This window comes from Amia ocellicauda, chromosome 20, assembly GCF_036373705.1.
Source record: "Amia ocellicauda isolate fAmiCal2 chromosome 20, fAmiCal2.hap1, whole genome shotgun sequence".
Classification (NCBI taxonomy): Eukaryota; Metazoa; Chordata; class Actinopteri; order Amiiformes; family Amiidae; genus Amia; species Amia ocellicauda.
Window position 1 is genome coordinate 9,728,805 of NC_089869.1, and position 14,371 is coordinate 9,743,175.

A 14,371-nucleotide genomic window follows, 5' to 3' on the forward strand; every position below is an offset into this window, starting at 1 on the left:
TGGGAGAGCTGTTTTTCTCATCTTTTCTAGTTTTCGTTGAGTTTTTGCCGTTTTCCTTTGTTTGTAGGGTATCTTAACATGTTGTGTTTGGTGCTGGGTTCGTCTCTGAGCTGATTGGAATATAAGGAGCAAATTCGGAGTTGAGCTACAAGCGTAAAAAGCAAATCGATGATGCCGTAGTTCACCACACCGCGTTCACACTTCTTTACACTGCCCATTGGAATCACTGGATTTTGTCCGGAAACCTCCAAATTAAGCAGAACAAGGTTTTCCATTTTCAACTATGGCTTCTGAAAACTAGTTGTTAACATATATTGGTGCTTTAATCTACACTGAATTAAAGCTTGTATCTTATTATTCTCTAAACTAGATATTTTCTGCAGTACCCAAATGCTTTACTGAATAATATACATAAACAACTGTAGCCTTAATTATAGCAGAATGCCATAAAACTAGTGCTGACTGACAACTTAGATGGCATGTGTTAATTAGGCCAGTCTTGTCCTGAAGTGTTCGGCAGCTACATAACAGCAGATCACAAGCTATCCCGCACTTGCCCTGCTGTACTCTGCAGCTCCTATACTGTGGTGTTGGCAAAAATATTCATGGAATAATAGTTTTTAAATAGTTGAAACCTTAAAAACGATTGTAATTACAAAGGATTTTCTCAGAAATTTAATTAATTGAACTTCTCATTGTGTTTTGTACCGTGAAAACCGCGCATGGCTACGATTGGAGATTTGCTCTTTTAGGATGAACTCCTATAAGATGAGATGTTTTGCTTATCAGCCGTGATCTGAGACATGTATCTGAGAAAATATGCTTAGAAGTTGGGTTCTATAAAGGATCAGATTATATAATTTCTCCACATTGTATGTAAATAATTCTGGGAAAATAGCAATGCAGAACAATGCAGAACATGTCATTAGTTTATTGTTATTAAAAGCTTTAGGTACACATGAGTGGAAATATAGAAACACAAAACACTTTTTTTTTTTTTCTCTCAAAGAATGAAAAAGCTGTTATGCATTAGGAACCTCAATGACCCAGTTTCCATGGAGGGTTCAGTTCCCAGGAAGTGACAATGCATGTGCCGTTGTACGTAAGCTGTACGTGGCAACAGTAAACCACCCCACAGAGGACAGTGTGACTTTAAGTTACTGTGTAATTGTAAGACCAGAAACGTGTGACAGCATTTGCATGGAAACACATTTAACTTTTCAATGTAAGAGAACTTAAGTGGTTTTCTTTTAAAATAACATTACAAAAGCCACAAGCAAACAGTTCATTTACCACAGAATGAGCCTAAAGCTAATTTCTGCTGTCTATTTGCTTTGGATGCTAATGTCTTGACAGAAGACATGAAATCTACCCATCCACACAGCCTCTGGAGCATATTATGTCTTGCACGGGTATATAGTTTACATTTTGTATGGTTTTCGGGCGTTGGTGACGTAAATTCCAGTACTACATATTACAGTGACATCTGATAGTTTTCTGGTGACAATTACTTTTGTAAATATGTGCAGTAACATCACTTTTGCAACCTTTTCTGTGTTAGTAACAAAATATTTGTATATGGCCCTACACATAGTCATTTTCAATTTCAACCCCTGCCTTCCCATTTTTTGTGTGATATTTGAAGTAAAGCAGGTGCAGGGGAAATGTTCATTTGGTGAGTCTAAATGTCTCCAGTAAAAAGAAAGCACGAACTGACAGCCATTGATTAAAAAATAATTCTTATGTATCATTTATAATATTGCAGAAAACAAATTATCTTTATTTACATAATTACAAATCATTTTTAGATGATATTGTTTATAATATACATTCTATATATATATTTGCTAACTTTGTTGGAAACGTATACTTTTTTTTGTTAAGGTGTATATTATTGATGCTCCTTTCATACTCCTTCTGTGTAAAAAAGAAAATGTTGATGTGTGTATGAATGCATTTTCATACATGGAAAAAACAAAAACAAAAGAATTAGATAACTGCATAACTAAAGGAAACCTTACTTGCAGTTGAAGTAAAAAAGAAAAGCTGTGTTCAAAGAATAGTGTGTGATGCAACGTCCTTCATCTTTGAGGGATAGCAGGTCCATACCAAAGGATTGTTCTCGCATTGTTAGACCTGACAGATCAGATAGCGGTTAACCAGACGTGTGTCGGATTAAGACTTGAAGACACGCCAGCTATTGATTTTGTTCCAACAATCGATCTTGCAGCGCTTGTAAAAATCAAAGACGCTCAACGGCTTGACCTTGCTGTCACACTCTGCCTGCGTCCGACTCTCCAGGTGCTCGTAGTCTTTCGTGGCGGTGCCCACGAGGAGAGCCGTACAGCTGTTGCGACGTCTGACCTGCCTGCTGTGGCCGTACCGGGGCAGGCCCGTCCTGCCGCTCGGCCTCTTGTGCATGTCCGGGTTCCTCAGCTCCGTCAGTCTGGCATTGAAGTAGTCCTCCAGGTTCTGTTCGTGGAAGCCACCTGGCCAGTTGCCCAGGTCCTGCTGAGGGAGTTTGTGGTTCTGCGTGCTCACAACCTCCTGGCACTTCAGGCTCTTGTAAATCAAGGACTTCACAACCACATTGCTCTGGAAATGGGTGGGTGGCGAAGGGCTCCTCTTTGGCGGTGGTTCCAGTAAGACGGGGCTGGAGTTGGGGCTCAAAGGTAGACTCCTTGAAACCTGGTGATTTAAGAGGTGAAACAATGGTTAAAATACTAATGTGGACTCACAGGGCAAAACATTTTTCTGAGGTTGTCAGTTTACTCAGCCGTGAACAAGGTTGCACTGGGACACAGAAAGATTGTGACTCCTGTGATACCAGTGCTCAGTGGTCATGTTTTCTGTGGACATGTGAATGTCCTGTCACAGGTCAGCCTTCTTAAATCCTAATTTGTGAAGCTAACCGGTATGGATTAGTTAATCTGCATGTTTAAGCCCCAATGGTCATGAGACCTCTAACGGCAGCAGGTTGTAGCACCAATGTGATTTATTTTATTCTAAATGCTGCTGTGCTTCCCCTCATTGTACACAGTAATGTAAAAGCACCATTAACAAAAATGAATTGAACTTTTACCGGTCATTAAAGTTTCATAACAGAAGTCAGTTCCGCCTAAAAGCATTAGTTGACATTGTAAAACATCTGTCATAATTAATATTTAATCCAAATGTGGTGGACATGTTTTTTTTTTTTTTTTTTTTTTTTCTTTTAGCTCTTCTCTGCATGTCTGGGGAGTCCTGACACTGCTTAGGGAAATGTGTGTTGAAGTATTTCTTATTACTGTTCGGTTGTTTTAAGGGGGTTAAGAAAAGTGAAAATGTGACCAAAGCAGGTGGAGCTGGTGTTACACTCAAACGCTAAAGCCTCCATTAAATATGTATCTCTGTAAGGTTACCTGAGAGGCTTTGTGAGACAATGAAGGGATCTTTAAATTAGGGAGATGAAGTTGAAAACTAAGCACTTTTCTTATGGAAGCAACTGAGCAAAATACTGCATTAGGTTCCCCTTTTAAAATTGTGAGTTAAAAAATAACCTATTATATCTCTGGGGAGGGTAAACACAGAAAAACAAACTTTGCTGACACTTTTATATTTCCTTTAGTTTTTTTATGATCAGTTTCCTCTTACTGGGCTTGGTCGGAGTCAGACAGAAAGTCTGTCACGCAGGGTGATGTAATGAGGCACAGAGTAAACAACTTGCTTTAGATGGGTTGTGTCGAATTTCTGTGGAAGAATGTATTTACATTTAGCGTGTAATTTAAGCCTTTAAGAAGCAGTCTTCCAAGTCTTTCAAATTAAATAAAAACTGATTTGGTAGTTGTGTTGCTGAACGATAAAGTGTACAAGATTTTATTTCATTTATATACAGTATACATATATAAAAAAAGGTTTCCAGAGTTTGATTTCTCTGGCATTCATGCACATATAGGGAATAGTTGCAAACAGTGCATTTCCTAAAGAAGCAGATTTATAGTTTACAAATTATTTTATATTCACTTAAGCTGTAAACCAGAATTTGATTAGTCGTTGAAGAAATCACTTTTTGGGTTCAATTATTGATGAACTGTACTATTTAATTCTATAGTAAACCTATTTTGGTTTCTTTTACACATTTGTAGAATTAGTGATGCAAACTAGTGTTTTTTTAATTTAGTCCTGAGAGTAATGTCCTGTCACTGAATTGCCCGAAAGAATTTTCTCACATCTTGAAAATTATAGAAGATGGCTCCCTCTTAAACTAAGATCGTGCATAATTAACCCACATGAGTAGACTGACAAATTAGTATTCTACTGTACAAGGAATGAGCTAATTAAAATATAACACACCTTGATGTCCTGGAAGCCTGGGTATTCCGGGATGCTCGGCAGGATGCAGACGCCAGTGCTGTTTGACCTCCTCCGCGCCCCATACCTCCGTGGGTTACTATAGTGAGGCATTTTGTATTGCAGGAGATCTCTTATAAAATCAGTCTTCCCTCTTATTTTCAATGATGTGTTCTTTTATAAAACAAAACAAAAATCACCTTTTTACCAATTATTAATATAGAGATTTTATTGCTCTGCTTACAAAATGAACAAATCCAAATCATTTTACACTAAACTGACTATTGATTGTCCTGCTGCAATTTCTTGCATGATCTGCCTTCCTAGTCAGCTCCTTGAAGTTGCTTTCTGTGAGTGCTACGTGCCTGACTTCTTTCTCACAGAGTTTCCTACTACTACTTGCTGGAAGCTCCGGAAAAGTGCACAGAGTTCGGATTAAAGAGCGATTAACAGAGCTCTGCCTGCTTCTTGGATTTACTCATGTCAAAGTCTTTCATTTGCATGAGCCACTCCGTATCAAACCCAGGTCGTGACGCCGTCCCCAGTTATGCGTATCATGGCATGTAATTGCCACAGGCACCTGTGTTCAGTGACTGGAAGCTCTGTCAGTGGGAATCCACGTTAGTCAGAGTATTTAAGCTTCACACTGTACACATGAATAAGTCAACACACAAAAACAACAGCTAGACAGATCTTCCTAGTTAGTGGATTTGGCATAATAACCGAATAACCTGTAAGGCACCAAGTGCTAGTAGCTATCAAGAGGATTACTCTCCCTCAAAACAACAGCTGCTGCTGAGAGAGAGCGCCAAGCCCCAGTTTAGATTAAAAGATCTGTGATGGAAGTTGAAAGCATATCAGACCATTGAAATGAATTTTAAAACATTACTGGGTGGAGACAAGGTCAGCTGGCATTCCTATAATGAATAATGTATACAACGCCCTCCAGATTTACTCATACCCCTTAATAAACAGGAACAAAACAACAGCATAAAAACAAACAGATTTACAGAATGTTACACTGCAATCTTATTGGCATCGTACAGAGCAAAGTCATATTGGTCATAAATAATTCAATTCCAGAAAACAACAAACAGATCTATGATACGTATTAAAATGACATGGATTCCTATATCGCAGCAGTGAAAACAGCAGGTTCATGTGCTATAAATGGAGAACAGGATGTCCCAGGATACTCTGCTTGATCCCCACAAGGCCAGGGTCAACACTTTCTATACCAATCAGCCTAAAAACTCTGAAACTGCTTTGACCATCTACTCCGTCAAGGACTCTGACCAATGGCTCCCTTGCGTCTGCCTTGGTTAAAGTTACCTCTAGTGTTCCTTCATCGCCTTTACAGCATTGCTCTGGCATTGAGCCTCGCTGTTTATTTCTCTAGTCTACAGTCGGCCAAACACAGTGGGATAGATGTCATGAGCCAAGAGCACAAACACTTCCACGTTCGAGGCCTTTGTATCATGCAAGCAAGGTATGTACGTTTTTTCTCAAAACTGTCTATGAAAATCCAGAGCATCCTCTTACAGTTATGAAGTATCCCACACAGCTTCATAATGATGTTTTTTCAAAGTCAAGTAAACACACAGAATAATACATATACTATATAAGATTATAGATAGAGGTGAAAATGTGATTCATACTGCTTTCCCTCCCCTTACATTAGAACTCCTAACAATAGCCCTTGACGTATCCGTTGCTGTGTCACCACCTACTATAATTGCATGACAATATCCGAGCAAGCAACCTGCAATATCATTTGTACCAAATACAGCCAGAGATACTTTTATGGCACCATATAATGAAGCAGTTCTTGATTTAACAGCACAGATTTTTTTGGTCAGGCCAAAATGAAGCTGGTCTTATTCAGGGGGCAAATATTCTGTCCCGCTGAGCAGTGAAGATCTGTGGGGTAACTGAGGTGCGAGTGGGATATTGTGTCTCACAGCCGAAGGGGTACTGTTCCATGTGAGGGAAGAAGACATTTATTCATTTTGCAACAGCTGGTGGGATCTGGTAAGAGCATTAGCAAGATGAGCGCAGCCTGACAAAATAGAATAGAGTCCAAGTTAAGGTTTCATTTCTATCAACTGCACTCGAGTAACACAGGCAAGCTAAACCCTGGTTGGTTTCTGGATTGAGACAGGAGAGACACGAGTGCCCTCTGCTGGTTTACAATGTAGCTACAGATGTCATTTATTTACCACAAAAATATATATATTTTTAGTGGATAATTTAATGCAAATGACTAGGATTTGGATCACAAATATCCATTATACAAAACTGCAAAGCCCTAGGGACACTGATCACATGTGACTTCCCAATAGGGCATAAGGCCTTCCTTCACATTTCTGTTTGTGTCTTAAAATGCTGCTTTTTAACCAGTCTGTTTGTTTGTTTTGTTACACAGTCAAATTCCTGCATGTATTGTCTGATATAGTTTGGTAATACCACACAGAAGACTTGTTGTGAAACATATGGGAAATGCTGAATTCCTCCATGGTTTTCAGCATCTCACCAGCATCCTCATGTCTGTGAAGTAGAAACGCCAAAAAAAGTCCGAAAAGCTTTGTATTCACAATTATTATAATAAAAAAATAAACAAAATCGACTCAATAACGTTATAGCTGGCAACCAGGATAAAATCGTCATTTTCCAAGAGGTGAACCCGTCTATATCAGTGCACCCTCATTCAACCACCTCTCCAATCCAAAAGTGGAAAACAAATCAACTACAAACACAGGCAGCGAGACCAACTGAACCCAACATGTCATCACAAAGCGTTTGGCCGTTTTGAATGACTTAACCGAGTTCTGAGAGGAGAATCACAGATTTTGCTGTGCAGGGCTCTTGGTTGTAAGCAAACTAGTTAAAAGGCTAAAGAGATATCATATGCAGATATCAACAGAAAAAAAAACGTCTTTTCCTTTGATTTATTTTTCTTCCTATTATGGTACTAGAGTGCTGTGTGATGTCAGCCTGTATTACATCTGACTGAGCTGAAAGTAATGATGAAAGTCTACCCACATAAAACACAACCCACGACTCACTTCCCTTCAGAGTAATCCTGCCTCTTTTCAGTCACACTAGAGCACACAAAGAACGAGGCACGGCAACCAAGGGAGCACAAATACCCAATGCCGTTATTATTCTTATTTTCACTACTGCTAATGATTATATAAAATGTATATAAGCTGTAAAATTGGACACACCACTCAGCTGCACACAACCTGACAAATACTCCCGCACTCATCAAAACGTTACAAAACTGAGAGTTCACAACCAAACGTAACAGAAATGACATTAAAAGAACAAAGCAATTCTGCTCAGATTCTACTCTGCTGAAGACTGCCCTTTAAAACATATTATTATACATCCAGGATCAGTATTCCTTCATGACTTTGAGCACGTCAGGACTACAAATGTCCTGCAGAAAACAGACGTCAAAGGGGAACAGACATAATAACTCAATTAACAATGGAACAAAGTCACAAGTTGTTTCATTTTGGTCTGTGCAAAGCTGGAGCACAAACCTCCCAGCTAAGACCTGCTCTTGCTTACTGCAGTTATTTGCAGTGGTCTAGATACAATTCAGTGGTTTAGATGTCAGGCTATAAGAAAAGTGCTGACAGATTTTACCGATATTACCAGATATTAACTGCCACCTAAAGCCCGTAAGGCTGAAGATAATACATGTGACAAAGGTATCAAAGAGCTGCATAATGTGACTAAAGCAGCCTTGCAGCTGTGTGAGGTTTAGAGAGAGACTTTGGTGATTAACTGAAATACACATGTTTCTGTATATAAAGCATTTCCTGTTTTTGACAATTCTCTCCCATCTCCCTTTAGTCTTGAAGCTAATCTGGCTGCTGATTACACGACGATAAAGGGCCGCCTCACACACCGTAAAAACTGTTCCAGAAATGCTCAGTCTTGGAGTTTTCATTGAGAAAGAAGTGGCAACATTGTTTAACAAATTTAAACCATTTTACCAGAAACTATGGTCTAAAAAAAGTTCTGAAACACAAATATTTGAATAGAAAGATTTTAAAACATGACATACAAACTATGAGCAGTTTCAGTACCAAAAAAAAGAAAAAAAAAAAAAAAGTAAACTTTACATTTTAACAAGTGATACTGCCTGTCATAAATATTATTTTAGTCTTAAAACCAACAACCATTCATATCTGGTCCTCTTTATTAGATGCTTTTCCATCTCAGTATCTTAAATGTCCAACCTAAACTGGATAGTCTCTGCTTTATACAATAACATCTTAACAGTCATCCAGTAGAATCAAAAGAAGCAAACATTACATGCAGTACATGCTGTGCACAAGAAAGTGTGCTGGAGCTCAACGGCATACAGCCCTAACCTGAGTTATGCAGGGAGTTAAACATAAAGGACCGTATTTATTGGCAAATTGTATTAATTCATATTGTACATCTGTGCAAGAAAAGTGGAGACGTTGGTTCACATACATCATATTTACATTCAAATTCCGAATTATAATTGCATCTTTTAAACTTTTAAAAGGTTATTTAGCTATTAAACAGCCCCATTAAACAAAGTGTAGTTCAAAGTCTCACATGTCACATATTGCTAATACAAGAGAGAAAATCTCCATTTTTGGTTTGTTTGTATTATTTTACAATCTGTTTTTGTAAAGAAAATATTTATTTTGCACCAGACGTTTTTACTGTACATTTCTGTACATGCTTTTCTTTTAAGTCTTTGTTTTGTGTTATTGTAAGAAGTGTTTGGAAATAATACAAGCATTTATTTAAAAAAAAAACTATAATTAGTTTACATTAGAGACATTCCATAGCCCTGACTGATCAAACATTAATATTGCTGGTCTGTGAAGTCCCTGAGTCCCAGGCAGCTCAAATCCAGTTTGGGCTTCCAGCTTCCAGCAGCTCCAGAACTACTAAAAAGGTGCCCACGGATCCTGCAGGCCTGGACGGTACCAGTCCTCTGGTGTAAGAAAAGGCTCCGTTACTGAGACTCGAAGGACACCGTCTTCACAAACACCAGGTAAGAATGAGAGGGGAAACAGCCAAACCAAAAAAACACCAGAAGTACTACTGATGCAACGGGAATGTGGTCAACAGGCGATGTGTTAACTCTTCATCTGTACACAGAAGTCAGACACGCCTATTTTGTCTAGGTCAGCTGAGTAAAAAGATGGTTACAAAAAAACATCCAGTACAAAGTGAGAAAACCACTAAGAGCTCACAACTATCTGATTCCAAACTACAACCCACCATATCTGGTTAAACTCATCTCAGATAATACAGGGGCAAACAACTCAGCCAGGGTCTGACGTGGTACGTACAGTGATATCTAGATCCCAGTCTGTACGTAGGCACAGTGTATCCAGCATTTAAAATGAAATGTTAAACCAATTGCATAGAATGGACAACACATCTATACAGGATGACATTTTCCAGTGTTACACCAGTGTGGTAAGGACAACTCAGCTCTGTCCTTGAAGTGCATGGGTTGTGAAACAGTTCAATTTTTGTTCATAGTGGCCAAGCTATCAAGGTTCTTCACGGGGGGGAAAAAAAAGACTAAAAAAGCATCTGAAGAAACATGTTGCTCTGTGGTGAGAAAAAACTAAGCACTCTTATCTTGATCAATCTTTGTATTGCACGACTTTACCCTGAACATCATATAATTCCTCCACTGAAACTGAAGAAATCCAGCAGATTGCTGAGTGGCCTTAATAGACTGAGGTCTTAAGTGGTTTCTGACTCAAAAAGGACACTGGTAGAATGAAAGTCCCTATGCCTATTGCCATCGCTACTGTAGGGATATGTTTAAAAGCTTTCAAGCTACAACAAAAACTGCAGGAGCGATTAAAAAGTATTTCCGTAGTACAAAAGCAGAAACACACATTGACAGGAAGTCTACCGTCTTGTTTTTCCAAACAAGTCTCCTAAGAAAGGAGTCTCACAACTGGACATTGTCTTGTTATTCCAGCTGTCAAATAGAAAAGATGGGCTTGATATAGCGATGTCTCAGTCCTCCACAGTAATCAAGGACGAGTGGGGGCAAAATTTGGCAACTAGAAGCAAAACTGGAAGATCTCCACAGCTCTGTTTTTTTTTTTCTTTCTTCAACCAGACAGACCACACAGGACTTTTTTTTATCCATCAGAAAAAAGCACACGGCTAGAGCCAAGATCACGATTGAAGCAATGGTTTTCTCTGCACAAATCCACAGTGTTTGTCATGTGTTGTAAATTATGGAAGCTCGTTTGGCAGCCGTTTCCTCGCTACCACTGGACACTTTCTGGCCATTTTCCTCCAGCTTCTTGGCCTTCTGGAAGATGTCTGATCGAAGGAAGCGACTATAGCTGTCAAACTTCATGAGGTTAAAGATCTGAAGGAAGCAACATAAAATCATGAGGTTTTGGTAAAGGTTTATCATGGTAAACTGACTTAAAAAAACCACTATAAAATTAATGCTATTTCTACTTGTTGCCTCTAAACTACAAGGTTGATTATAAAGTTAATTAGAAGCATACAAGGCTATTTATTTCTTGTGTACACATGACATAGGGTTACTTTAGGCCTCTCAAAACAAAATGTAATTTTTTTCTGTATATAAAAAGTACTGGAATACTTTGCCTAAAACCACAAGACACTCAAAGGTCTATTGTTCGCTCACACTGCACAACTGTGTAGGTGCTTTCATTAAAGCTATAAAGCGTGATTCTCCAAAATGATATCAGTGGTAATCTGCCTCTGGTAATACAAAAGAGGGAAAGCTATACGATTCAGATCAGAGTGGGCTATTCTAGTCCCTGAGGGCTGCGGGGGTTGCTGGTTTTATTTTGACTCCAGGACTCAATTATGTAATTGAAGTCATTATTAGGATAAGAAGTCAAATGGCCTAAATGGTTTATTTCAGGTCTTAATTAGTTGCTGATTGAAAGGTACTGGCAGGAACCCCACCCTCTGACTGGAATTGCCCTGCCCTGCATGCTTTCGATATATATATATATATATATATCGGTTCCCACAGGGTAATGAAAAATTATTTTAAGATTTCTCACACACCCTGTGAATAATTAGAAAACAGTTATTCTCATAGAGGCAGATTTCACCATAGACTATAGCTTGCTTTGCTTAAAACAATCATGCCAAATTAATATCATAAATGCATATCAAAATGTAGATTTATAGTCTTAAATCTGAGTCCCTAATATGGTGTTGGGCAGTAAGGGCTACTTTTTTTTTTATCATTTGGATTGCTGTCACGTATTCATGTATTTTTACATGCAAAACAATATAACATTTGAAAACGACAACCACCTGTGACACACACAGAATACTCACTTATCTGTATGAAATTAATTACATAATTTAGATTAAAAACCCCTATGAACAGTCAAACGTCAGATGGAAGATTGTCACCCAACTAAGTTACAACAGACGGTGCTTGAGTTAAGGTATCTGGTTCACAGTTCCGGCAGAGCATTGACCAATATCTGAATTTCCAAATAAAAAATTAAAAAAACACTAAGCCATCCTCTTTTTCGTCTAGTTTCTGGTTCACTCTTTTATTTTTAAAATGTCCAAAAGAATAAGGAAACAGAAGTTCTGGTTTTCACTGGTGTTGTGAAATTATTTTGTAATGCAGACTGTTGTTTTTAACCCAACAATGCAGAAAAAAAAACACATATTCCATTTAATTCCCACTTAAAACATCCTCCTCCTTAACCTCTAGAAAAGGTTCATTTATAAATTGAAAAAAACTAAACAATCGAACAAAAAATGGCAATGTGAATCTGCAGTTAGTATTAAAGGGAATTTTAAGAAAAAACGTATAGGTAAATATGAAAATAAGTTAAAGATATCTCCATAGCACAGTTTGAAATGTAACAACTATATTTTAAATTTGGAATTCATGCAAGTAAAATGTAATTTGAAAGCATTATACTACAGCTGCTGGTGTTTCTCACCTGTTCCTGTAGTTTTTCAAACATCAGCGGGTGTGCTTGCTCCAGCATGCTTTCATTCAGCCGGGACTGTCCTTCCACATTCACCTGGGTCGTGGATTTGCTCGACAGATATGTGGAGTAGATCTGTTTGGCTTTTTCCCTGAGCTGGATTTGTACACAAAATCAAGATACATCCAATGCATTTCCTGAGAACCTTGAACATTTCAGAGCTTACACACAAACACAGGCGCATTTAAAGGTGTATTCACTTCAGAGATCATGCTTAATTAAAAATGTCCTTCTCAACTGAATTATTTGAGTGTATACTGGGTGAGATTACATGGCAAACTTCGTAGGTGCTGTAATATCCAAGGAAAGGTTAACCACAGTTCATGAAAACTGCATCTCAGAAATACCAGCCAATCCCCAGCCAATGAACATGCGCTACAATTTTAGGAATGCTATTTCTCCAACAAAGACATTCTATCCTGGTTTTACAACCAACAATAAATTGATGTGTTATAGGGACAAAACACAGATGAACAGAATGTCTATGTGGAAAAAGAATGTTAAAATGTTAAAATCTAATATTACAAGGGCACAACGCCCTGCACAATGTAAAATGTAAAACAAAACCCAGGCACTTCTTGAAAAGGAAAACTACTGGGAACAGGACGTGCATGTGTGTAGGCCCGGATGGCTCTGCAGACTGGATCTCCATACATGTGCAATCAATTATCATGCCACATCACACTGACTCACATCTGAGAGACCAGGGTGCAAAGCCACAGTTATCATCTGCATAATATGTACAATACATGGGATATTGAGCCTATACACATGAAAGGGATTTTATCATTGTTGTTTAAACAAGCAGCCTCCTCATTCTGATAACTAAACACGAGTCACCTGAAAATATGAATTAAGCATTAATGTTCAAACTGCAGGTTTTTTTTTTCCAGAATATATCAGAAAGTGAGGAAGGGGATAACTATTCATAATGAACGACCCTCTAACGCTCAATACCATCATTGTGTGTGTGGATTTGTTACAACTGAAAAAGTCAGGAACCAATATCTTGCTTTGCTGTTGAAACTAAGATGAGATTGTTTATACATTTATATACAGCAATGGGGAAATTAAAATATATATTTTGGTCTTTCCGTTTTAGGATTGTTGGACATTGTAAGCTCCACAGTAGGAATACATGCAGAAGCGCTGCAAGATATAAAAACACAAAAACTCATCCTTACCTTGTGAGTATGATTTAAAACTGCTTAATAAATGGCAAATGAATTAATACTAGCTACTCCCTAGCTTTCAGAATCAAGAAAGTATTTTAGGCAATACCTTTTGCAGGTCTTGGGTCTTCTTGAAGTCTTCACATGCTAACCAAAACAAAACATTTTCTTCACTAAATTCACTCTTTAAAAACTCCTGTGAAGGAAACAGATAGTGATTTTAAAAAATAATTTCTTACTTTTGCGACTGTCCTTGATTGAAAACAGTAATGCAGATATCGAGAAAAGGACCCTCTCTCTGAACCAGAACTATGCAATTATTCTTTAATCAATTATCCTGTCATTTGATTTGTGATACATTGTACCGTAAAAAGACTAAGCGTTTTACAATTTTCTGACGCCGTGGAATTCCACGAGCAGAAAGCAAAATATCTGTGAAGCACACAGTCACAGCAGTAAGTGTTTGTTCATTCTGTATTGATAACCATTTTGTTTGAAGTTGCCACAGGAAATATCTTGAGGCAATCTGTGGAACATAAAATTAAATTTTACATACTCTCGGTTGGGGAGAAAAGCAAGACAAACAAACACTGGCAAACAAATTACATAACCTTTTGTACTGAACTGTCATAGGGTTAAGAAGAAATACAAAAATGAATTGAGGCCTTCACCAACATTTAATCCTTAAGCTATTAAGAAACCATACCCTTGTTCTTGAAATATTTTCATTTTAAGTGCTGTTTTGGATCATTTCTTGATAGTATCAAGGTGTGTCCCTACATAACACGTCTAAACTTAGCCAAGAGAAACACAGAAAATAGCATCATTTAACAC

The 14,371-nt window shown here is 38.0% G+C and overlaps 2 protein-coding genes across 2 annotated transcripts in view; both read right to left on the reverse strand.

Moving 5' to 3' along the window:
- Positions 1 to 1,484: 1,484 nt before the first annotated feature.
- LOC136715695 (uncharacterized) lies at positions 1,485 to 8,240 on the reverse strand. The gene is made up of 2 exons (XM_066693051.1): positions 4,333 to 8,240; positions 1,485 to 2,688 (listed from the first exon to the last, which is right to left on the reverse strand). Exons 1-2 carry the CDS (start codon positions 4,441 to 4,443, stop codon positions 2,176 to 2,178), a joined length of 624 nt encoding a protein of 207 aa, XP_066549148.1. The 5' UTR covers positions 4,444 to 8,240; the 3' UTR covers positions 1,485 to 2,175.
- A 135-nt stretch (positions 8,241 to 8,375) lies between these two features.
- Positions 8,376 to 14,371, reverse strand: part of LOC136715696 (regulator of G-protein signaling 10) — a 7,852-nt gene continuing 1,856 nt past the window's right edge. The window contains exons 3-5 of the mRNA XM_066693052.1: positions 13,647 to 13,733; positions 12,318 to 12,461; positions 8,376 to 10,732 (exon numbers count right to left, since the gene is read on the reverse strand). Coding sequence (XP_066549149.1) covers positions 10,580 to 10,732; positions 12,318 to 12,461; positions 13,647 to 13,733 — 384 coding nt within the window. The 3' untranslated portion in view covers positions 8,376 to 10,579. The remainder of the gene's footprint in view (positions 10,733 to 12,317; positions 12,462 to 13,646; positions 13,734 to 14,371) is intronic.

Bases quoted from the DNA above. Each gene is read 5' to 3' on its own strand.
- LOC136715695 (XM_066693051.1), bottom strand. From the start codon at position 4,443: ATGCCTCACTATAGTAACCCACGGAGGTATGGGGCGCGGAGGAGGTCA. The intron at 2,689-4,332 runs GTGTGTTATATT...TTAAATCACCAG, and splicing joins CAGGCTTCCAGGACATCAAG to GTTTCAAGGAGTCTACCTTT.